General features: G+C 47.8%; 2 protein-coding genes across 3 annotated transcripts in view; one reads left to right on the top strand and one right to left on the bottom strand.

Moving 5' to 3' along the window:
* Window positions 1–18,538, top strand: part of prrc2c (proline-rich coiled-coil 2C) — a 34,054-nt gene extending 15,516 nt beyond the window's left edge. Inside the window, exons 14-34 of one of the 2 annotated variants that reach the window (XM_083647489.1) lie at window positions 676–886; window positions 987–3,458; window positions 7,410–7,573; window positions 7,712–7,866; window positions 7,986–8,364; window positions 9,032–9,117; window positions 9,246–9,440; window positions 9,556–9,813; window positions 10,249–10,341; window positions 10,513–10,614; window positions 10,793–10,967; window positions 11,298–11,519; window positions 13,299–13,420; window positions 13,908–14,053; window positions 14,197–14,455; window positions 14,593–14,703; window positions 14,841–15,035; window positions 15,124–15,251; window positions 15,382–15,508; window positions 15,630–15,887; window positions 16,478–18,538. In XM_083647489.1, coding sequence (XP_083503615.1) covers window positions 676–886; window positions 987–3,458; window positions 7,410–7,573; window positions 7,712–7,866; window positions 7,986–8,364; window positions 9,032–9,117; window positions 9,246–9,440; window positions 9,556–9,813; window positions 10,249–10,341; window positions 10,513–10,614; window positions 10,793–10,967; window positions 11,298–11,519; window positions 13,299–13,420; window positions 13,908–14,053; window positions 14,197–14,455; window positions 14,593–14,703; window positions 14,841–15,035; window positions 15,124–15,251; window positions 15,382–15,508; window positions 15,630–15,887; window positions 16,478–16,873 — 6,254 coding nt within the window. In that variant the 3' untranslated portion in view covers window positions 16,874–18,538. The remainder of the gene's footprint in view (window positions 1–675; window positions 887–986; window positions 3,459–7,409; window positions 7,574–7,711; window positions 7,867–7,985; window positions 8,365–9,031; window positions 9,118–9,245; window positions 9,441–9,555; window positions 9,814–10,248; window positions 10,342–10,512; window positions 10,615–10,792; window positions 10,968–11,297; window positions 11,520–13,298; window positions 13,421–13,907; window positions 14,054–14,196; window positions 14,456–14,592; window positions 14,704–14,840; window positions 15,036–15,123; window positions 15,252–15,381; window positions 15,509–15,629; window positions 15,888–16,477) is intronic. The other variant, XM_083647490.1, reaches the window with a different exon arrangement.
* Window positions 18,539–18,812: 274 nt separating this feature from the next.
* Window positions 18,813–21,891, bottom strand: part of myoc (myocilin) — an 8,394-nt gene continuing 5,315 nt past the window's right edge. The window contains exons 2-5 of the mRNA XM_083647776.1: window positions 21,811–21,876; window positions 21,581–21,673; window positions 20,112–20,323; window positions 18,813–20,002 (exon numbers count right to left, since the gene is read on the bottom strand). Coding sequence (XP_083503902.1) covers window positions 19,430–20,002; window positions 20,112–20,323; window positions 21,581–21,673; window positions 21,811–21,876 — 944 coding nt within the window. The 3' untranslated portion in view covers window positions 18,813–19,429. The remainder of the gene's footprint in view (window positions 20,003–20,111; window positions 20,324–21,580; window positions 21,674–21,810; window positions 21,877–21,891) is intronic.

The raw sequence follows: 21,891 nt of genomic DNA on the forward strand, positions 1-21,891 counted from the left end.
TGAAGTGTAATTATTACTTCAGACTAACTAATAAAGTAATAAAACCACTAGTAAACCAGTAGGCGGCGCCTGGCCTGCTGTTCAGTGAGTGGCCTGACTGCAAGCACCAATTTTTTTTTTTTTTTTTTTTTTTTTTTTTTGCGATTATCGATTCTGGAATAAAAGATTGATCCAAAAAATCGTGACATTAAAAATCGCGATACTTAGGTGAATCGATTTTTTCCCCCACCCCTACTGGGCAGTAGGCACTGAAGATATGGGGGGGAACACAACCACAGCGCCCACAGTGTCCCAGGCGAGAATCGAACTCAGGACCTTCTGACTGCGAGGCGACAGCTCTACCACTGAGCCACCGTGCCCCTACAGTCTGTTTGTTTGCACCATTAAATTGCTTAAATTGACCGTGTGGTCCAGAATGCTTGCTTCACAATTGTTTAATCTTTGATTGAAAAATGCTTCGGCCAGATTAAACATTACACATTACGTGATGTTGATTGATGATCTAAATGTGCACATTGGTTATTTTCCTTGTTAGACGTAGCGGTGCCTGGCAGAGATCTGCACTCTACTGAGTGCACTTCTCTAGTTTGATTCATTATTTTTGGCAAACCCCATTTTCCCCAGTGGGGAAAGACAGACACCCTGTTCATGGTCATTCTGTTGTGTTGTCTTTAGGGAGGATGCCGCCCAAGCAGATCGTGCGCAGGGAGCCAGGTGACAACTCCAGCTCCAGCTCTGACTCCTTTGACCACTTGACCCGACCTATTCGTGACCATGGCCTGCCCTCAGAGTCACGCATGGTATGGGGGTCTGACCCATACCCGCAGTCAGAGCCCTTACCATCTGTTACTCCTCCTAAAGGACGGGACGATAACAAGGAACCCAGGTGAAAAAGGACCCTATAGCAGAACACTGACTCATGAATATTTCAGCAGTGAATTTGTTTTCTGGATGTGACTCTCATTCCTGCTTTGTTTTCTTTACAGGCTGGACTCTGGTTTGGATCTGGACAGGAGTCTCCCAGCCATGTACCCACAGGACCACAGTGCACTGGACTCTCGCAAAAGTGACTTCTTCCGGGACCCTACAGAGTCCCCGTCTGCATTTTCGCAGAGTCCAGAGGATGCCCCAGGACCTCTAGACAGGCCCCCTGTAGCCTCAGTGTTTGACATTGAGGAGCCAGGCCTACCCAGTGGGGAAGAGGTAGAAGCCCTTGGTCAGGCCATGCTCCAGAGGAGTGTCTCCCAGGGCTCCAGCCACTCCCTCAAACTGGACGAGCCCAGGTTTGATGGGCTCCCCCTAGGATCAAAATCACTAGAGCTCCAGGACACGGGGGAGAGGGTTGAGGATAAGGTCCGCAATGAGCCCTACTCCCAGGCTGCAGTGGCCAGCAACAGGTCTACACCTCCTGCTGATGGACTCCACAAACAAGAGAAGCTGCCTCTGCCTGCCCCTAGTAAGCAGAAAGCTGAGCTGCGCTGGGGTGGGAGATCTGGGGCCGGACGTAGGGAAGGACCAGGGGGAGAGAGACCTGTCCGCAGGTCTGGGCCAATAAAGAAGCCTGTTCTGAGGGACATGAAAGAGGAGAGGGAGCAGAGGGAAGAGAGAGAGAAACGCCACGAGAGAGGAGAAAGAGGAGAGAGGCCCAAAAAGGATCTGGCAGCAAAAGCTCCTTCTGCAGCTGCTGCTGTGTCCGAGGGCTCCAGGCCACAGGCTGAGGTGAAGAAAGACGCTGTTGAGGTTGAGGAAACACCCTCTGCTCCTCAGAGACCCAGAGACTCCCAGCCTTCATCTGGGCCCCCCACTTCTTCCTCTCAGGAGGAGAAACCAGACAAGCCACCCAGTAATGACAAGCACCCAGAACCCAAATTGCCCCCCAGGAAAGAGTCCAACCTTCCTCCACGTGCATACCGACGAGAAGAGAGAGACCGACGAGAAGAGCGAGAGAGGGAACGCGAGCGGGAGAGAGAAATGGACAGGGACAGGGACAGGGATAGGGATAGAGAGAGAGAGTGGCCTGCTGACTCCAATTTCAAGGGACGCGGTCGAGGGGAGTATTACTCCAGAGGACGGAGCTACCGAGGGACCTATGGTGGCCGGTGCAGGGGGGGTCGAGGTCGAAGCCGGGGGGATTACCCTTACCGGGAGCCTCGGGCACGCTCTGATCTACCTACTGTTGGAGGTGCTGCTGCCTTCCGCAACAGGGAGGAAAGTGAGACACGCAGTGAGAGCTCCGACTTCGAGGTCATGCCCAAACGCCGGAGGCGCCGTGGTTCTGACACCGATTCTGAGAGTGAAGGTGGGAGGGAGTCCGCCAGTGATACTGGGCCCTCGGACCGTGAGCCTAGCACCAAACCTAGTCGACCACTGAGACGAGAGCTACCTGGGGAGGCCCGGCCTGGCCCACACAAGCTGGGCTTTGGACCTCCTCAGATGGGGGAGAAAGTTGGACCTAGAGGGGATGATGAAAGCAGGCCCAAACCAGGGTTCCTTCCTAAAGGAGAGCCTTCTCGGCGAGGTAGAGGGGGTTTGTACAGTAGACGAGGAGGAGCAAGAGAGCGCGGAGGCCCTCGTTCAGCCCCTCTCAGGCGACCAACAGCCAGAGACTCATCTTCTCAGTGGCCCTGTAAACCCATGGAGACGTTCAGGCCTGAGGATACGGAGTCAACATCTTCAAGATACGACAATCCTCACAACGATCGCCGCCCCCCCAAATATGAGAGCAAGAGGTTTGGGGATGGGCCTCCTCAGAGTAGCAGAGAAAGGCCTCGTAGGCCCAGACCAGCACGGCCCCCCAGGCAAGACAAACCACCCCGCTTCCGGCGGCTGAAGGAACGGGAGGCTGCAGTTTTGGCTGGTGGAGAAACGGCTCCCGGTCCCCATGCACCTCTACCCCTGGGGCCTGCTGCTGTCCCTGGCTCTGCCCCTGCCCATACCCCCATGTCCCCAACGCTGTCAAGAGCTCCAGGAACACCTGTCACCGTGCCTGCAGAATTGGGGGCCACCGTGCCTGCCCCCGACCTGCCCTCTCCTATTGAAGCACCCTTGCCTAGCAGCCCCACCATCACTGCCATCGGTACAAAGTCCCCTGACCTGTCCAACCAGAACTCCTCAGACCAAGCCAATGAGGAATGGGAAACCGCTTCTGAGAGCAGTGACTTCAATGAGCGGAGGGAGCGAGAGGAGAGGAGGGGAGCGCTGGAAGCTGCTAATGCTGCAGCCGCCGCTTCTGCCCCTGCGCCCGCACCCCCTCAGGGCTCTGTGACACCCAGTAGAACCCCTCCTGAGGGAGGGCTGACTCCAAAACGTGAAGGAGCTCCTGCAGCCAAGAGGAGTTTCTCCAGCCAGAGGCCTCCAGAGAGACAGAACCGTAGAGGCAACAGTGGAGCCAAACCAGGCCGCAGCTACACTGGGAACAAGGGGGAGAGGAGGGGAGGAGCCAGAACTGGCCGCAGAGGGTGAGTTTGAAACAAATGTTTACTTTGTCTGCTTACACTAGCACTTATATAATGAAGTCAACTCATTGAACAGTGTATGCCGGAATAACACTGCAAATTTATTCACACCAAATAAACCTTTTCGTTAGTGCAAAGTTCCTGCTAATTTACTCTCGTACTTAGTTTCCTGGTTTAGTGTCCTGTAATTTGTGTTGTGCCCAGCCAAATCACCCTTGGCTGTTGAAAGATTCTTCACTTGAAGGTCAATTGCTGTTTCCTGGCTGACTGCTCTAATTGGCCACCAAAGTGTTTTGGCGTGGAGTTAAATATAGAGTCAACAGCCTATTTTTAGACTGTTTACTCTGCTGGAGAATAGAATGAAAACATTTTCTCCTTCATCTCACTAGCTGTCTGTCTACTGGCTTCGCTGTCATCTTTTATTTGCAGCAGTGTAAAATAACTAGACAAAGAAGTTTTCAGTTTTTGATAGTTATCCAATTTAGCGGAGCAGGTGTGGCTGCTTAGCATCACCTACTTTGTGTTGGTCATCATTAGGACTGTGAATCTTCTCTGGCCTCATACAGATACAGATCAAAGTCTCGCAGCTCCAGTATCACATCCTCAATTTTCTATATTACTGCACATGGCTACTTTTTCATCAATTAATACAAGCAGTCAGATAAATATCAACTCCCTTTTTTTAATTTAATTTAGAAAGTGCTTTATAATCTGAATATCAACATACATTTAAAAAAAACTATTACCGTAAATTCCGGACTATAAGCCGCGGCTTTTTCCCCGTTTTTTGGCCTTTTTTGGCCCCTGCGGCTTATATAACGGTGCGGCTTATCTATGGATTTTTTCAGAAAAAAACAACAAAAAAAAAACGGAATTCTCTCTTCTTTAGCACTCTTTCTAACTATAAATCCACTTCTGTTTTAATTTCCTCTCTTGCCCTCTTTTCACCACACCGCGGACACTGTGTGCACTGTAAAAAAAAACACAGGTGGTGTTGTGTTATGTTGTTTTGTTGAAATGTTAATAAATGGGAGCTTCCTCAAACAGCCATCTCTTTCCCGACAATCCCCTCTGTGCACGAACCCTTACATATGGTAATTAAACATTAAAACACAAAAAAAAAAAAAAAAAAACATTAAAACACCCGCAGCTTATAGTCCGGTGCGGCTTATATATGTAACAAACAGTCAATTTTGCTGCTGCGGCTTATAGTCCGGTGCGGCTTATAGTGCGGAATTTACGGTAATCTGTCTTTCGATTTGATGCATCAACCATTAGTAGTCATAATCAGGGTGGGAATTACACGGTGTCCATGGCCTCCGTTGCCCCTCCCTCTGGCCTTGATGCCCTAAGGCCGCCTTGGCAGTGCCCTGCCACCAGTCTGCTACTGTCAGTTGCTTTAAAAGCGTCAGTGGTCTCAGTTTAATGTACCTGCCCTATGCAAAGGGTGTGTATTGGCTCATTTTAACACACAGGCATGTGGCCTTGTGCCCTAAAAGAAATTGTGATGCCAAAGGCCAGAAGGCCTTGCCCCTAAAATGACAAAATTCCCACCCTGGTCATAATAGTCATCATGTATTGCCCATAGTACAATGAGTGTTTAAGTAGATTGTTTTTTGTTTTTTTGGTAAGCAAAAAGCCTTCTATGAAGATTATGACATTTTAAAAGGAATGTCAAATCCCATGCCAAATAGAAAAGGGGGAAACAATTATTCAAGGATTAATATCAACACAAATCATTCTGATCTCTCATTCACAATCCCCATGGCCTGAATTAAAGAGTTGCTTTAAGGATTAGTAAATTATTTATTATTATTCCATCTAGTAAAAAAAATAAAAAAATCATGAGTGATGATTTTAACATTTGAATATTTACTGATAAGCAAGGCAACATTAAATTGCCAGATTTGTGACTGGATGGCTATTTTTGGTTACTTTGGCAAGCGGAGCTAGCAGACTGGGGCACCTCATCAATAATGTACCGTAAATTCCGGACTATAAGCCGCGGCTTTTTTCCCGTTTTTTGGCCTTTTTTGCCCCCTGCGGCTTATATAACGGTGCGTCTTATCTATGGATTTTTTCCAAAAAAAAAAAAAAAATCTCTCTTTTTTAGCACTCTTTCTAACTATAAATCCACTTCTGTTTTAATTTCCTCTCTTGCCCTCTTTTAACAACATAACATAACATAACATAACACAACACAGGTAAGCAGAAAGAAAAAGACGAAGCAATCACGCCATGAATGAGGAAATGACTCACCTGCTGGAGGCTGGAGATACACGCTTGGGCTAAACTTTTACTCCGTGAAACACTATCGATTAAGTCCGACATCGCTCAGAGGTTTTGAGCAGCTTGAAAACAAGTTTGAAAACGTGCAGAAGTCCATCCACTCACTCACTAAAGAAACTAAGGCAACCGTGAACAGAGTTTATAATGCGGAAAAGCGCATCCGCGCACTGGAGGACAAAAACAACACAGTGAGTCCGAAAATGGATAAAATGCAAAATCGAAACCCTGCACACGCAGGTTGATGACTTAATCAGCAGGAGTAAAAGAAATAACATTCGCCTGATCAATGTAAAAGAGGAGCTGAGATTGGTGACATGGACGCTTTCGTGGCAAAATCCTGTGTTACATCCTGGACCTGAAGGAAGGCGAGAAACCACCAGAGGTGGACAGGGCACACCGGGCGCCTCGGCCACGTCCAGACCCCGGCCTGCCACCGAGGGCCATCTTCATCTGCCTACTCCGCTGGCCCGACCGTCAACTCATCCTCCAGGCTGCGGGGAAGAAGCCCCTCACCTGGGAGGGTACGCGCTTTTTCGTCCGGCAGGACCTCTCCGCGTTGGTGCAACAGAAACGCGCAACATACAACAGCATCATCGAGTCAATGGATATCGCTTTGGCGTACTGTACCCAGCGAGACTCGTCATAACCAGACCGGACTATCTTTAGCACTCTTTCTAACTATAAATCCACTTCTGTTTTAATTTCCTCTCTTGCCCTCTTTTCACCACACCGCGGACACTGTGTGCCCAGCGGCGGAACAAGAGCTCAAAGTGAAACTGCCGAATATCTTTTGAGTTGGACTGGTCAATAGTACTGTGAGTAACTAAAATAAAAAAATAAAAAACGGAATTCTCTCTTCTTTAGCACTCTTTCTAACTATAAATCCACTTCTGTTTTAATTTCCTCTCTTGCCCTCTTTTCACCACACCGCGGACACTGTGTGCACTGTAAAAAAAACAAAAAATACCACAATGTGTGATTTTGTCTGGGGATTAGTGACCTGACTTTTGTTTTGTTGAAATGTTAATAAATGGGAGCTTCCCCAAACAGCCATCTCTTTCCCGACAATCCCCTCTGTGCACGAAGCCTTACATATGGTGATTAAACATCAAAACACCCGCGGCTTATAGACCGGTGCGGCTTATAGAAGAAAAAAATAGTCACCTTTGAAGGTGCGGCTTATAGACCGGTGCGTCTTATAGTCCGGAATTTACGGTATATAGATCACAGATCAGATCATTCAGGTATTGGTGACAACGGCTAAACTGGGAAATGCACTCGATTTCCTTGGCTTGTGTTTAGCTTCCACCATGCATTGAGATAATCCAATCTGTTTGAAAGGGTTTCATAACACTCAGGTTTGTAGAATTGTATCCGCTTATACAGGAGCATGTGCTCCTTTTTTTAAGTTCAATTAAAACATGTAATCGCCTGAATTGGAGTTACGATACGGTTGGTTGTCACATAACAGTGGTTTGTTTTAACTGCAACATGAATATTCCGATTACAACCTTAATTGAAGTAACAATCACAGTACTGATAGTGATAATTTGCATGCAAACATTCTCATTATCTCAGGCCTCCTTTACCATCTCACCAACAACAATTTCATTGTCTCAATTGTTAACGTGTGTGTGTGTGTGTGTGTGTTTGTGTGCCCTGCAGCCCTCCATCCCAGCAGAACTTGGAGGGGACAACAGCAGCAGCAGGTGGAGCATCCCAGAGACCTGCTAAAGATCAAGCTTCCCGTCGCAAAGACGAGGCCAAGCAGGCTGCCAAAAAGCCCAAGGAGAACGCTCTTTCCCAGTTTGACCTCAACAACTATGCCAGTGAGTGGACTTGCCTTATTCATACACAGGCAAACATCTCTCACTGATACATCAGGGGAAACTACATGTCTCTTCTCTTGCTGCCTGTAAATGGAATGTGAAAAATCATGGGTATCCTTTACTGTCCCTTCACTCTAGGTGTTGTGATCATTGATGACCACCCAGAGGTCACCACCACAGAGGACCCCCAGTCCAGCGCTAACGACGACGGCTTCACGGAGGTGGTCTCCCGTAAGCAACAGAAACGTCTGCAAGACGAGGAGAAACGGAAAAAGGAGGAGCAGACGACTCAGGTGTGAGGAGGGATGCTTGATTCACATGAGTTAAAACCTTGAAGAAAGATAATGCATTACTTTGTTAAAAATGAGCCATAACCTTTGATACAGTATTAATACAAACACTGCTCCTACAGAACTGGGGTAAGAAAGGCTCGGGTGAGAAAGGCAGAGGAGGTGGTGGGAAGCTGCCACCTAGATTTGCTAAGAAACAATCATCGCAGCAGCAGCAGCAAGCGTCCCAGCCTCCGCCTCCTGTAGCCCCTGTCCCCCAGGCCCAGCCGCAGCCCCCAATCTCTGCCCCCCAGCATCCTCATCCAGCCCCCTCCCAGCCTGCTGCCTCCCCCCAGACTCTGGAAGGAACTGTGGCACCAATGCCCTCCATACCTCCTTCCACTGTGGACTTTACATCTAAGAGCCTACCCCCTGCCCCCACCCAGACGCACAGCACCCTGGGTACAGAACTGTGGGAGAACAAGGTAGCAGGCTCCACTGTCCTTCCTGATGTCAAGAAGCGTGAGTAGATGAGTATTATTTATAATTAAAAAAAAAACATGTCTCAGGGGCCGTGCAGACACAACGTGTGTATTTCACATGAGAATGTTTTGGAAATCATGTTGAGAGCGCTTCCATTGCGCACAAAACACAGCGCACGGAGAGTTTTTTTGTGTGTGCTTTGTTTTGTTTTTCCTTGCAGTCGTGTGCAGTAGCCTACAGTTCAGGACGCAACGATCACACGGACGGTAGCCAGCTAGTTTCATCTGTTTGATGTTGTTGATTGTTCACACTATAAACATGAAAGCCAGATTATTGGCAATTCTGGCAAGAGCGGAGGTTGAAGATCCCCCTGGCAGGAGAAGAGGTAGGAGGAGTGACATTGACGAGCAGCATGCTTTTCCTCCAAATGTTGAACTTTTTTCTGCTTGAGACGCACAGAGCGCTCTGCCAAAAACACTAGCCACCAGGTGCGGTCCTTGAAAGAGGAGCGCTCCGAGCGTGTACGTACCATAGAGAATGAATTGCAGAAAGGCGCTGGCAGCCCAAATGCATGTGTTGTATGTGCACGGCCGCTAAGACAGTTGGTAATAATATCTTAAATAATGATCTTGTGTCTCGTACCGTACTGCTGTACAAGACTGTATATATTGGGAGCTCTGGTCTTACAATTATGTTTATATTCCAGTTGGTCCAATCAGCCCTCCCCAGCCCCCTCCTGTGAGTGCCTGGAACAAACCTCTTACCTCCTTTACTGGGACAGTCTCCTCTGAGGTATGTCTTCTTACAACTTAATTGTCCACTTGACTCAATGTGGCTGAAAGCAAAATCTCACTTTAGTTATACCTTTTGCACCAAAAATAAACAAATGAACATTTTTGCATTCGTCCCTTTTGTTTTAGGGTGTGAAGCCTGGAGCAGAGGGCAGTGTGGAGCTTGCAATAGATAGTATCCAGTTTGGAGCCCCATCTTCTGCAGGCAGCACTGACAGTGATGGAGTGCCAGCCTTGCTAGAAGCTGGACCTGACAACAAACTACCTGCTCCCAAAGAACAAAGACAGAAACAGCCTCGAGCAGGACCAATCAAAACACAGAAGGTACTGGTACTGTGGGGCAAATTACACTCCTTTATTTTGCTGAACAATATCGATTAATATTCATTCTGTAAAGTCTTACTCCAATTTATATATTTTTTCTTTTCCTCATCCCCAGCTTCCTGAGATGGAACCAGTGGAGACCAAGGAGTACAAGCCAGGTCCCATTGGTAAAGAGCGCTCTCTGAAGAACCGCAAGGCCAAAGACGCACGTGGAGGAGAGGGCGAGGGGATGGAGGGAGGCGTGCCTGGAGGAGGTGTCAGTAGAGCCACAGACTCCAGCCCTCCCACCAGTGATGCCACTGTACCGGAGCTGGGGGGAGATATTGAGGGCATGATCACTGTCCCTTCAGCAGAGTACACCAGCAACTCCAAGGTATTTCATCATCTCATTCCCAGACAACAAAGCTTTGAGCTTGTTCTACTGTTGGTTTCAGCCAAGTAGTCTCATTAGTCATGTTCCAACATTGCTGACAATTCCAGTCAAGCATCGGCCGCTGTGGTTTGTGGAAAACTGAATGAATAGTTTGCTATGTGAACTCTTTCAGTTGACCAGAGAGGTAGTTGGTGATCTTTCTTGTATTCAATTCTTCGCTACTTTGAGGGAAAAACTGGTGTACAGTACATGTGTAGGAAACCACTGTATAGAACAAGCCATAATGCCACTAGTGTGTGTTTGCAATTCAGTGATGCTGGCAAAATGTGGCACAACCATATGGATGGTATTCATAATCACAGTACTACAGTATAATGAGTGTGAATGCATGTGCTCACACACACTAATTGTATTATTATTTATCTTTTCCCTCAGGAGTCCGTAACGGACTACACCACCCCTTCCTCCTCCTTGGCCGATAGTGTTCCAACAGGAGGGAGCAAAATGGAGGAGAGCTTGGTGGCTAATGTGAGTATACATCCATAGGCCATCATGCAATTTCATGCAAAGTCCCATTTAAATAAATCACAAAATTGCACCACATACAGTTGCAATAAATAATAATGATAATAAAATAAATCTAGTATGACATCACATGAAGATACTGTTGTTTGAAAAAAAAAACTTTGATCCCTTTAGGTGGCGGTACCCCTCTCCTTGCCCATCCCGCGGAGAGAGACCCTGCAGCAGACCTCCAGCCTCAGCACAGTCTCCCCTGCTACTGTTGACCTCACACTGAAGGTAGGCAGACGCACACTCTGAGGGAATACAGTAACATCTCTAGATGGCATTTGGGGAAACCCTGCTATTTTGAGTCCCGCCAGTTATGGCTCCATAAAAACTGTCAAGCGATGGGCCATATTTGATTTAATAGTGAATCATCACATATTTTACTCACTCATATCTGTCTGTCTTTCAGATGGAATCGGCTCGTAAGGCGTGGGAGAACTCCCCAAGTCTGGTGGAAAAGAATTGTCCAGTCACCTCCTCTTCCTCCCCCATCACCTCCTGCGCCTCCTCCTACTCTTCCTTCTCCTCGGCCTCCATGCCACAGATCCCTGTGGCGTCAGTTACCCCGAGTACCTCACTGTCAGGTAACATTACCTTCAAACTACCTTGACATCCTTGACAATACATGTCCATTAGCACCTCATTTTTAATTAAATCATTTTGCGATTATATTGACCGATATTGCAATTGTGATATGCAATATGATTTTAGTGGAATGGTATTTTTTGTATTTCATTGTCACAGAGAAAAATAAATAATTATTTTTATTGGGGCCTATACCAAACAAGCATGTTCCCTTTAATACGTCTGCATAATATGATTTGTAGGCTGGGGCTTCATTTAATGGTATGAATCTGCGATTCGATTAATCACGCAGCCCTACTTTAAAGTATGTCTCTCTCTCCGTCCTGCAGGCTCTGGGACCTATACCACATCGTCCCTGAGCACCAAGACCACAACGGCTTCTGACCCCCCGAACATCTGTAAGGTGAAGCCGCAGCAGCTGCAGGGCGGGGGGCTGTCCTCGTCCAGCAGCAGCAGCAGTAGCAGCAGCTTCTCCCAGCTGGGCTGTGTGCCTCCCCTGCTGCCGCAGCAGCAGCAGACCCCACAGGTCTACGTCTCCCAGTCTGCAGCAGGTGAGAACAGCGTGATACTGGACCACTGCATCTGAAACGCATTGAAATGATTGTGAACGAACATAACATGTTGCTACTGTCAGTCGCTGTTCCTCGCTGACTAGGAAGGACCATGGAAGGACCCATCTGGCCGAGGAAGGAACGTTAACATTGAGAAACACCCAGTGACAGAATGTATGACTATTTTAGTCATGGGTTTCATACACTCTCTGTAATAAAACATCTAAAAGCAAAAAGCAAAAAATCTTATCAGATGTTGGGGGGTCCGTGTTGTCAGTTTAGGGGTCCATGACATGAAAAAGTTTGAGAACCACTGCCCTATTCGGTTGTTAAGACCAACGACAGACATTCACCCCACGTCACCTCCGGGGCCAAGCGGCACCGCTCCTCATTCGCCTCATTCAAAACAACTATGGCGGATCCCGTGAATCTTTTTATATATCTTTTCATAAATATTTATTTAACCTAACATAACGTTTTATAGATAATCTGTTTAAACTCAGCACTAAACGTTGTTTTTCTACGTACTTTCTCCGAATTGTAACGTACCTTCTTAACTGCAGCCATTTCCTCTTTTCTTTCTCATTGCAAGGAAAGCGGTAGAATGACAGTTGAATTGTTTTTTAGTCTCGGATCTATTCCAACAATGAGGGACACAGCACTGCGGCATATTGACAACGCAGAGCGGCTTCTCGGCTTGGCACTTGGACGAGGAAGTAGTTTTGTCGGGAGGTCATACGTTACAGTTTAAAACCGAATGGGTCATCAGCTATGATCGGTATATAGGAGGAAAATGGCTGCCGCAACTACCACTATGGTGGTTTTAGGTATATAGTGGAATGACAAAATGTCAAAAATTAGTGTCCGAAAAAATAATGTAGATTTCAAGACTTGAGGCAGATTCTGTTGCATCACTACATGCAGACACCGTCCTACACCTACTATATCTCCCTATCCCCCCCATATTGTGTGCAGCAGTCCAGGCAGTATCACTTTCAGCTGTTGGCAAGCTGTTTGAGTGCAGAGCCACCCAGTGGGACGGCAGCTAGCTGTCGGCTCATTAGCCTCTATCAGAGCAAGCTGGGCCCTGAGGAGCAGAAGTATGGCCCACATTAGCATCAGTCCATTATTACTTGAGCCTAATAAAGGACCCTCATTTAGACTGGCAGGTCGGTGCACAAGTCACACCAAGGGATGTTGAAGAGGTTTTCAGTGGATGAGCAGTGCTGCCGAAGAGAATAACGAGAACTAAGCAGGTAATCAGAACAAAGGTAGTTGGAGATCAATCCTATCACACGGAATGGCTCTAGTGGCTATGTAGTAGTGCAGAGTTAGTTTCCTAACATGGAATCATTTGAGAGGGCAAGGCACACTTTAACCACCACAGAACAATTCATTTTAATCACAGGATTATTATTATTTCACATGACCATGTCACTTAAGAATCAGAATTCTTACACAATATGTATGAATATGAAACCACTTAATCATGAAGATTTTTAAAAGGCATTCCCCATAACCAAGGTAACAGAAAGTTCCTGCAGACAGCATGGGAAAATGTGAGGGAGCTGAGATTTAAATGCGGATGCAGATTTATTACATGCAGTCATGAAAAATAAAATAAAAAGTAATGCGAGTGCAAAAAGGAAAAAAGGGGGAGGGGCATAGGCTCATTCAACAAAACAAAGTTTGTGGTTACTGGATACGGACCTAAACTGTTAGGATTAAACATATTTTTTTAACTCATTTTTCATGAAGTCTTCAATCATGTGTATCCAGGTTCTGCAGCCCAGATTCCAGCCTTCTACATGGACACGAGCCACCTCTTCAGCACCCCCCACCCTCGCTTGGCTCCGCCCTCCCTGGCACAGCAACAAGGCTTTCAGCCTGGCCTCTCTCAGGTAGGATTGTCTTAAAGGTCACAAACACAAAGCGGGAAACTAGTAATGTTATACTGAAGATAAGATGTGTGTTTGTTTGTTTGTTTTAACACATTTATTTTATACAGGGGGAGTCTCACTGAGAGCAATGCTCTCTTTTTCAGGTGTGCCCTGTTCACATTCTCACACACACATTCACACCTGGGAGCTGACCAGTACAACCACAGTCTGATCTGCTGGCCACTGATCAGCTCCACTGGAGCGGTTGGGGCCTTGCTCAAGGTGGTAGTAATGGGGGGAGGGGGGCGTTGGGCAAGCGCTGCCTGTTCACTTTCCCCACCCAAATCTATCCTGCTGGTCCTGGGGTTAGAACTGACAACCTTAGGCCAGTGGTGGCTGTATTGTATTACTTAATTGTATTAAGCTATTAAGAACTGAGGACCAAAACCATCTGTTTTTATACTAAAAATGTTATCCCTCACGTTGTCTGTGTTCCTCTTCCCCATAGCCGCAGCAGATTCCTATCCCTATCTATGCCCCTCTGCAAGGGCAGCCTCAGCACCAACACACGCACCAGGCCCAGCTAGGACTCAGCGCTGGACCTCCAGTCTCCCAGCCACAGGACCTGTTCAGCTCCTCGCTACAGCCTTACAGGTAACGAAAACAGCACAGAGAGTCAGTTCTGTCACCACACACAGCTGGAATATATACACAACTGCTCTGTTACCACACACCTGGAATATATACACAACTGCTCAAGTGCTGTTTGGTTTAACTGTTGTGCTTATGTGATCCAGCCTTTCTCTAACTCTGTCGTCTCTCAGGTCTCAGCAGGCCTTCATGCAGAGCAGCCTCTCCCAGCCATCTATGATGCTGTCAGGACCCTCGCTGCACAGCTACGCCGGTGTGCAGGCTTCTGAACTGGGCAAGCCTCAGTCCAACCTGGCCTATCAGCAGCCCTCCTCCACCCAACACATTCCTATTCTGTTTGAGCCCCAGCTCAACCAACCCTCTGGCATGGGAGGCTCTCAGCTTATTGACACACACTTACTACAGGTATTGGGTTAATGCTATTGGAACATACATTTAAAAATCCGCTCTCAGGATAATTGTGCCGTATGGGCTCCTGGTGCTAGTCTACATGCAAGCATTTTATTTCTTGTATGTATGTATGTCTCCCTGTGTGTTTCCAGGCTCGACAGGGGATGAATCAGCATTCAAACATGTACTCAGGGCAGGTGCAGCAACACGGCCAGAGTAGCTACTACAGCAACACCCAGTCCCCCAGCTCTGCAATGCAACAGGTAATGCATTACATGTATCCATATACACCCAGAAATGGATGTCTGATGTTCATAAACCTTGTCACATCTCACACACACAGACCAATATATAACATTTCTCTCAATTATTATAACATTTGGTGTCTTGTGTCTCCCAGGTGACAGTCCCTCTGCCCGGTTCCCAGCTGTCGCTGTCAAACTATGGTTCAGGGGGAGGCCAGCCTCTCCTGGCGCTGCCCCCTACCCCTCCCCAGGCTCAGCCCCCCAGCATCAACAGACAGCCCCCAATCTCCCAGCCATACCGGGGCATCATGGGCCCCAGCCACAACATGATGCAGCCTCCCTCCAGCAAGGTAGTGTGTGCGACTCTTCTCAATACTCATGTGTGATGTGATGAAGAGTCACCCTCTGATGGCTTTTGATGTGTTCCACACATTCCAGATGGATATGGATCTGAAGCTGTTCGGCAGTGGGATGGGTGGGATGGGTGGGATGGGTGAGATGCATGTGAAGCCTGGAACTCCTCCTGTCGGTGCCAGGAGCACGACACCCACCTCCAGCCCTTACAGGTATTACCCACAACACATCCTGTGTTCCCACTAGCACACGCACTCATAGGATTATACACAACACCTTCCATGCTCTGTTTAACACATCTGTTGAAGACTTTAATATTTCTGTCCCTCTCCCTGCCTCCAGGGCCAGCTCCACCTCCCCCAGTAACCAGTCCAGTAAGATGAACAGTATGCTGTACCACAAACAGTTTCAACCCAGCTCTGCTGGTATGAGAATGACACCACACTTCCCTGGCCAGTTCAACCCACAGGTTAGATATCTGCACAAATCACAGACATTGTATTTGTGCTCATGTTTATATAATGCATTAGTTATTACACAAATTGCTTCTCTAATAATCCCTTTACCTGTTCTTTTTTCTGTTTATTCAGATTCTGTCCCACTCCCAGCCCAACATTGTCTCCCCTCTGGTACGACCTCCTCATGCTCCTCATGCTAACTCATTTGCTGGAGGTGTCCAGCGCTCTGCCATGGGCCCCCCCATGTCTCCCAATGTGGGTGGCGGTCTGATGTCTCACCCCCGACCCCAGCACCCACAGCACAGCCAGCACCCTCCCCGAGGCCCCCCTGGGCCCTCGCTCACACCCAGAGGCACACATTCAGCTCTGAAGGCAGAGCAGGACCTCAAGGTCTGTGGATCTGTTGATTCTGTTCATACTGTCCATACCAAAGTGTGTGTCTGTTGGCAACTCAGAGGTTTGGATGTACATCCATCCAGTGATTGGTTGGTTGATTGGTTGTTATGCCTCCGCTGGCGATAGCCAGGCCGGAGGCATAATGGATTCGGGTTGTCCGTCCGTCCGTCCATCCGATGTTCATTAACATGATATCTGAGGAACGCCTTGACAGAATTTTCAAACGTCGACTTGGACTCGAGGATGAATTGATTCGATTTTGGTGGTCGGTCAAAGTTCAAGGTCACTGTGACCTCACGAACGCCATTTCCAAGCTCATTAACACGATATCTCAGGAACACCTTGATGGAATTTCTTCCAATTTGACTCAAACGTCCACTTGGACTCAAGGATGAACCGATTACATTTTGGTGGTCAAAGTTCAAGGTCACTGACCTCAGGAATGCCATTTCCTAGCTCGTTAATGCAATATCTCATTAGCGCCTTGACAGAATTTCTTCACATTTGGCTCATAAGTCTTGACAGACATGAATGTTATGTATGGTCGTTCTAGTTTAGCTTATTTATTTTTTCTGTCACCGTAGGCAAAGCAGAGAGCTGAGGTGCTCCAGTCCACTCATAAGTTCTTCTCAGAGCAGCAGCAACAACAGCAGCAGCATCAGCAGCAGCAGCAGCAGCAACAGCAGCAGCAGCAGCAGCAACAACAGCAGCAGCAGCAACAACAACAACAACAACAGCAGCAGCAGCAGCAGCAGCAACAACAACAGCAGCTGCAGCATCAGCAGCAACTCAAGGCCCCACAAGTCAGCAAAGCATCTCGCATTGATCAGGGGGGAAAGCCCCCCCTCGACCCCTTGGCCTCTAACCACCAGGCAGGGGGGGACCACCCAGAGTCTGACAAACCCACCCTCTCCGCGGGCAAGCCCATACGGACTGGCCCCATTAAGCCCCAGGCCATCAAACCAGAGGAGGGCAAGTAAAGAGCTGCAGACCTCCTTCAGGTGACAAGATGGAGGAGAGGAGAGAGAATCCAGTTCTATTCGCTCACTCACCCCCTCCCATCAGCCCTGGGGGAGGGAGTGGGGCGGATTGGGGGGGAGGAGGATGCGTTGGGATAGAGGTCCAGACGGTAATGGTTACTGAGACTGGGCACTGTCCTGTGTGTAAATAATCCTCTTCTCTCTCCCCCATCCCTGCCCCACTGTGGGTGGGGGCGTTGGAGGTGGATTCTCCCATCATATTTAGATGGGATGAGACAGCTGCACAAGTTGTTCCATATAAATCTACTGGGATGGTTGATCATGAGGGGAGAGCTGGAGAAAGAAAAATGAGATGCGCTGCTGAGTTTGCCATTTTTATAGCTCTGATTCTTCCTTTCATTCCCCACCCAAGTAGGATCATGCATTTTACAGGGCAGATATACTGTTTTGTTGAGGAAAGAATGAATCACGTCTTGTTTTTGTAGTCGGACAAACAATCTTATTTAAGGAGATGTCATTTAGTGAAGCACAGATTGTTCTTTTATTCCCACCTCCCAATCCCCCCATCATTACTAATCAAGAAATGTGTGCATGTGTTTCAAAGCTGTGCGCCACATTACCAGACACGTACACACACACACTGAACGGTTTCAACCGTATTTCCTGAATGGAGACTTTAAATCAGAGATTCTGTTGTCATTTTGTTTTTGTTTTTCCCAGAATGGAAATGTGAAATTGCAGCAGTTGATTGATTTTGATGATTGATTCGTTGATTAGTCTGCCTGTGAGCCTTTGCTCCTGCCTTCTGCTCTCATCTCCTTGCCTGAGAATACTGATGCGCTGAGGTGTGTATGTGTGTTGGGTGTGTGTGTGTTTGTGGTTTAAACAGGGGCAAGCTTGTAGCTGGAAGCCCCTGTATATTTAGCCAAAGGATAAGCAGCGCAAAGATGATGTCACACAGCCTTTAGGATTGCTGCTGTAGTAGCAGTAGAGTTTTGAGTGGAATTGTTCTAGGCTTGTGCAGAAAGGATCACGACGAACAGGCGCTCCACTTCAGGGCCTACTCTCTCACACCCTTTCACTGCTTTCACACCCATCCTTGCTGTCTCACTCACTCACACACACACATCACTGTAATGCACCCAGACCTGCTGCTATTGACTGAGTTCAGTGCCCTTAGCTAGGATTATAGCAGGATAGGGCAACTTAGAGGAATAGAAAGGGTGAGGACTTGATTTTCTAAACAGTAGAACACTTAAGTGTGTGTACGTCAACCCTCACAAAGAGAGGAACAGGACAGATAAAGAGGGAAAAAAAGGTTAAATGAGAATTCTCATGTTTTGAAGCGTTTGGGCAGGAAGACACTTATTGTTTTGTTTTCTTTACTGATGAGAGGAGAGCAATCAGTCCTGTCTTATTCTGTCTCTGCCTCACCTCCGCTGGCTCTCCCACCCACAATGCTCTCATCTTGGGGTTACGATGACAAGGCTCCTTCAGAAATGTACAGTTGTATGCACCCTGGAGGGGGAGGAGTCCTGCACCCTAGAGGGGGAGGAGTCCTTGCTTTGCAGGATGGATGAGGGAGGGAGGGTAATGATTGGTTTTGTTTTGTTGTTTTCCTTTTTGTTTTACTTGTACAGGGGTTTCATCGCTGTATTAAAATATGTACGGTCTTATTTACATTCTCTTGGTTTGGTTACAGAAACTAATAAAAAAATAATATACTGTTAAAAAGTTCTTTGGGAGTGCCTATTTTTTGAAGATTTCTATTTTACTATTCAGTGAGGACCTGGTCAGGCCACTAGGAGTCACTAAGACATTTAGCAAAGTAAATGAGCAGGCAAGAGTTGGGATTGCCTAGAAGAGGAAATGTCATATTTCAGTAATGCGAACATGTCCATAATGTATAATTCCACATAGACCACAATGCTCATTAAGGAACAAGTTTATTTCATGATGAATTTCAACGTTACCGCACAATGACTACAATGCACAGGTACATGCAATACTTCAATACATGCTGAGTGAGGGAGCAGTATATTTGATAAACATGTTTACCGGTGAAACATTGTAGGGAGCATAGCATAAATTGTACCACAGGTCACTTAAGTGACCTGGTTGGTATTTTATTGCATTCATTATTCGACTTTCCTTGAATTATGTTTTATCATTCAGACCTCAAACTTCTAGTTAAACAACAAAAATCAAACAACTGACATTAAAGACGGTAGAAAAATAATTCCTCTGAAAACATGTTTGTGGACCGTGCCACAGCAAAAGCCCTCCCACTGGAAAACAAAACAAAAGAACAGACCTGCAGGGGGAACCATTCTTCAAAAATCTTTGTCTCACTCTGGAGTTTGGTAGTTAGGCTATTCTACACATGGATAATGATGGTGTCTCGTATTCTAACCACTACTACCACACAGTTATGCTCTGAAGCTCTTGAGTCTCTGAAGCAGGAACAGGTGAGAGAATGTCACTTGTGACCAGTGATCTACGGTGCTTTTAACCCATCACACTTTAGTGTCCCTCAGACCCTTGGCCTCAGTTGGCCTACTGGCGGCCCAGCCTGAGGTCATACGACACGATGTGGTAGTTGTCCCAGGAGAACAGCTTCCTCTGAGCCGGGTTGTAGTCGATCATGCTGTTGTAGCGGAACTTGTTTCTGAAGGGTATAGCCACCGCCTTGCCCTGGCTGCTTTCAGTGTCGTACATAAAGTTGATGGTGGTGTTGGCTGACGTGTAGCTGGCCACGGTGTACAGCCTGCCGCAGATCATGAAGGAGTTGGCCACCGAGTTCTTCCTGATGCTCGTCTCCCAGCTCCTCTTCACCGCGAGGCTGTGCGGGTCCAGCTGGGAGATCACGATGGCCCCTTTGGCCTTGCTGGTGGAGTAGACGGCCCACAGGCCCTGCTCGTCCACTCCCAGGTCGATGTCGGTGTAGCCTCCCCAGGAGTAGGGGAACTGGCCGTGGAAGCCGGCGTGGGGCAGCTCGCGGCGGGCTGCGATGGTCTCAGAGGCCAGGTCGTAGCGGAGGATGGTGCGGCTGCGTCGCCTCTGGTAGTACAGGGAGCCTCGGTACAGAGTGGCACCGGTGCTCTCTACCGCCTCTGGCAACAGCAGCACCTTACCATGGGGAAATATAAGGCGGTTAACATCCATGAAACCGGGAGAAATCAAACATAATCTGGGTTCATTACCATGAGTGCAACATCAATAGTATGTGCTACTGTACCTTGGATGGAAAGCCTTTAGCGAGTTGCTCCATGTCCTCATACCCAAAGAGCTGTCGGATCTCAGAGCCCACCGTGTCGATGCGCCACACCATATTGGATCCATAAGGGGACACGGCCTCGGGGTCCTGCATCCAGACACCGTATTTACCGGCAATAGTGTCAGTCTTCCTGTGAGTGACCGGCTCGCCCACTGACACCAGCTGCCCACAGCCTGATGTGGAGGACATGTGTGGACAAAAGGAAGAGGAGAGGACATGGAGATGAGTGAGTCACTGTCATATGGTTGGTGAGACCAGGAGATGAGTCACAGGTCAGGTATGGTTTCGGGAAGGAGAAGAACATTGGACGATCGGAGTAATGCGAGAACCGATGAGAGACAGGGTGATGCCATTCTTTCTCAACAGAGACAGACAGTGGGTTTAAGATGCTGCCTGACATCTCTGTTAACCTCAGACAGGCAGGAAAACCTCCAGCACTTCACTTACTGGGGAAAACGATCAGGATAAGGATACGGTATATTTACCGCCGCCTAAAATACCCTCGTGCTCTTCGGTCCAGGACGTAGCACCGGATTTAGGGCTAGATATGAATATGAATTATAAATACACACATTACCATGTTACTGCTCTGAGTGGCATAGCCTCATCGGAAATTAAAGGACTTGCACATGTTTTTCATCCGCACGTGTATTTTAGTGATCGGCATTCATAAATGCATAAAAACGACCAAACAAAATCCAGTGAGAGCTGTTCCACAGTACAAGATATGCCGGTGGGCAAACCCCAGTAGCAGGAGGTGGAAGTCATTCTCTGTGTGACATCCTCGTTAGGGGCACTTTCCCTTTACATTTACGAGACAAACATGAAACTCAGGCATTCCTCTCATACCTAGGCACTGGGCATATGACTCTGGGGGTATTCAGTCATCTCATACCTAGGCACTGGGCATGACTCTGGGGGTATTCAGTCATCTCATACCTAGGCACTGGGCATATGACTCTGGGGGTATTCAGTCATCTCATACCTAGGCACTGGGCATGACTCTGGGGGTATTCAGTCATCTCATACGTAGGCACTGGGCATGACTCTGGGGGTATTCTCGCCCCAAATGCTGCAGTATTAATAGCAGTATTTGCTTTGAGGCTGTCAGCAGGGGAAGGGGGGGGTGTCATGTTTGCGAGGTCAGATGGACAGAGAGGGAGGAGGGAGATATGAGATTGCCATAAATAAAAGCTGGGAAATCAATGTGTGTGTGTGTGTGTGTGTGTGTGTGTGTGTGTGTGTGTGTGTGTGTGTGTGTGTGTGTGTGTGTGTGTGTGTGTGTGTGTGTGTGTGTGTGTGTGTATGTGTGTGTGTGTGTGTGTGTGTGTGTGTGTGTGTGTGTGTGTGTGTGTGTGTGTGTGTGTGTGTGTGTGTGTGTGTGTGTGTGTGTGTGTGTGTGTGTGTGTGTGAGAGAGAGAGAGAGAGACCTGTGCTGTCTTCAGGGCCATCAGGAGCAGGTACCTCCGTCACTTCGGCCTTTAGCTCCTGGAACTGTGGAGGTCTGAACTGCCATGCTGGGTCTGAGAGAGCGAGGGAGGGACAGGTGGAGAAAGAGAGAACGAGAAGATGAGAAGAGAGAGAGATGATTGAGTTGGATATATAAGACACTGCAAGGCGAGGATGATATGCAGATGAGTCTGGAGCGATCTTGTCTCACCTGTCAAACTGCTGGTGTCGCCCTGCCTGTTAGGCCGGCCCATCAAGTGAGACATGGGACTGGAACCTATAAACACACAGT

This window comes from Poromitra crassiceps, assembly GCF_964638095.1.
Source record: "Poromitra crassiceps genome assembly, chromosome: 12".
NCBI lineage: Eukaryota > Metazoa > Chordata > Actinopteri > Beryciformes > Melamphaidae > Poromitra > Poromitra crassiceps.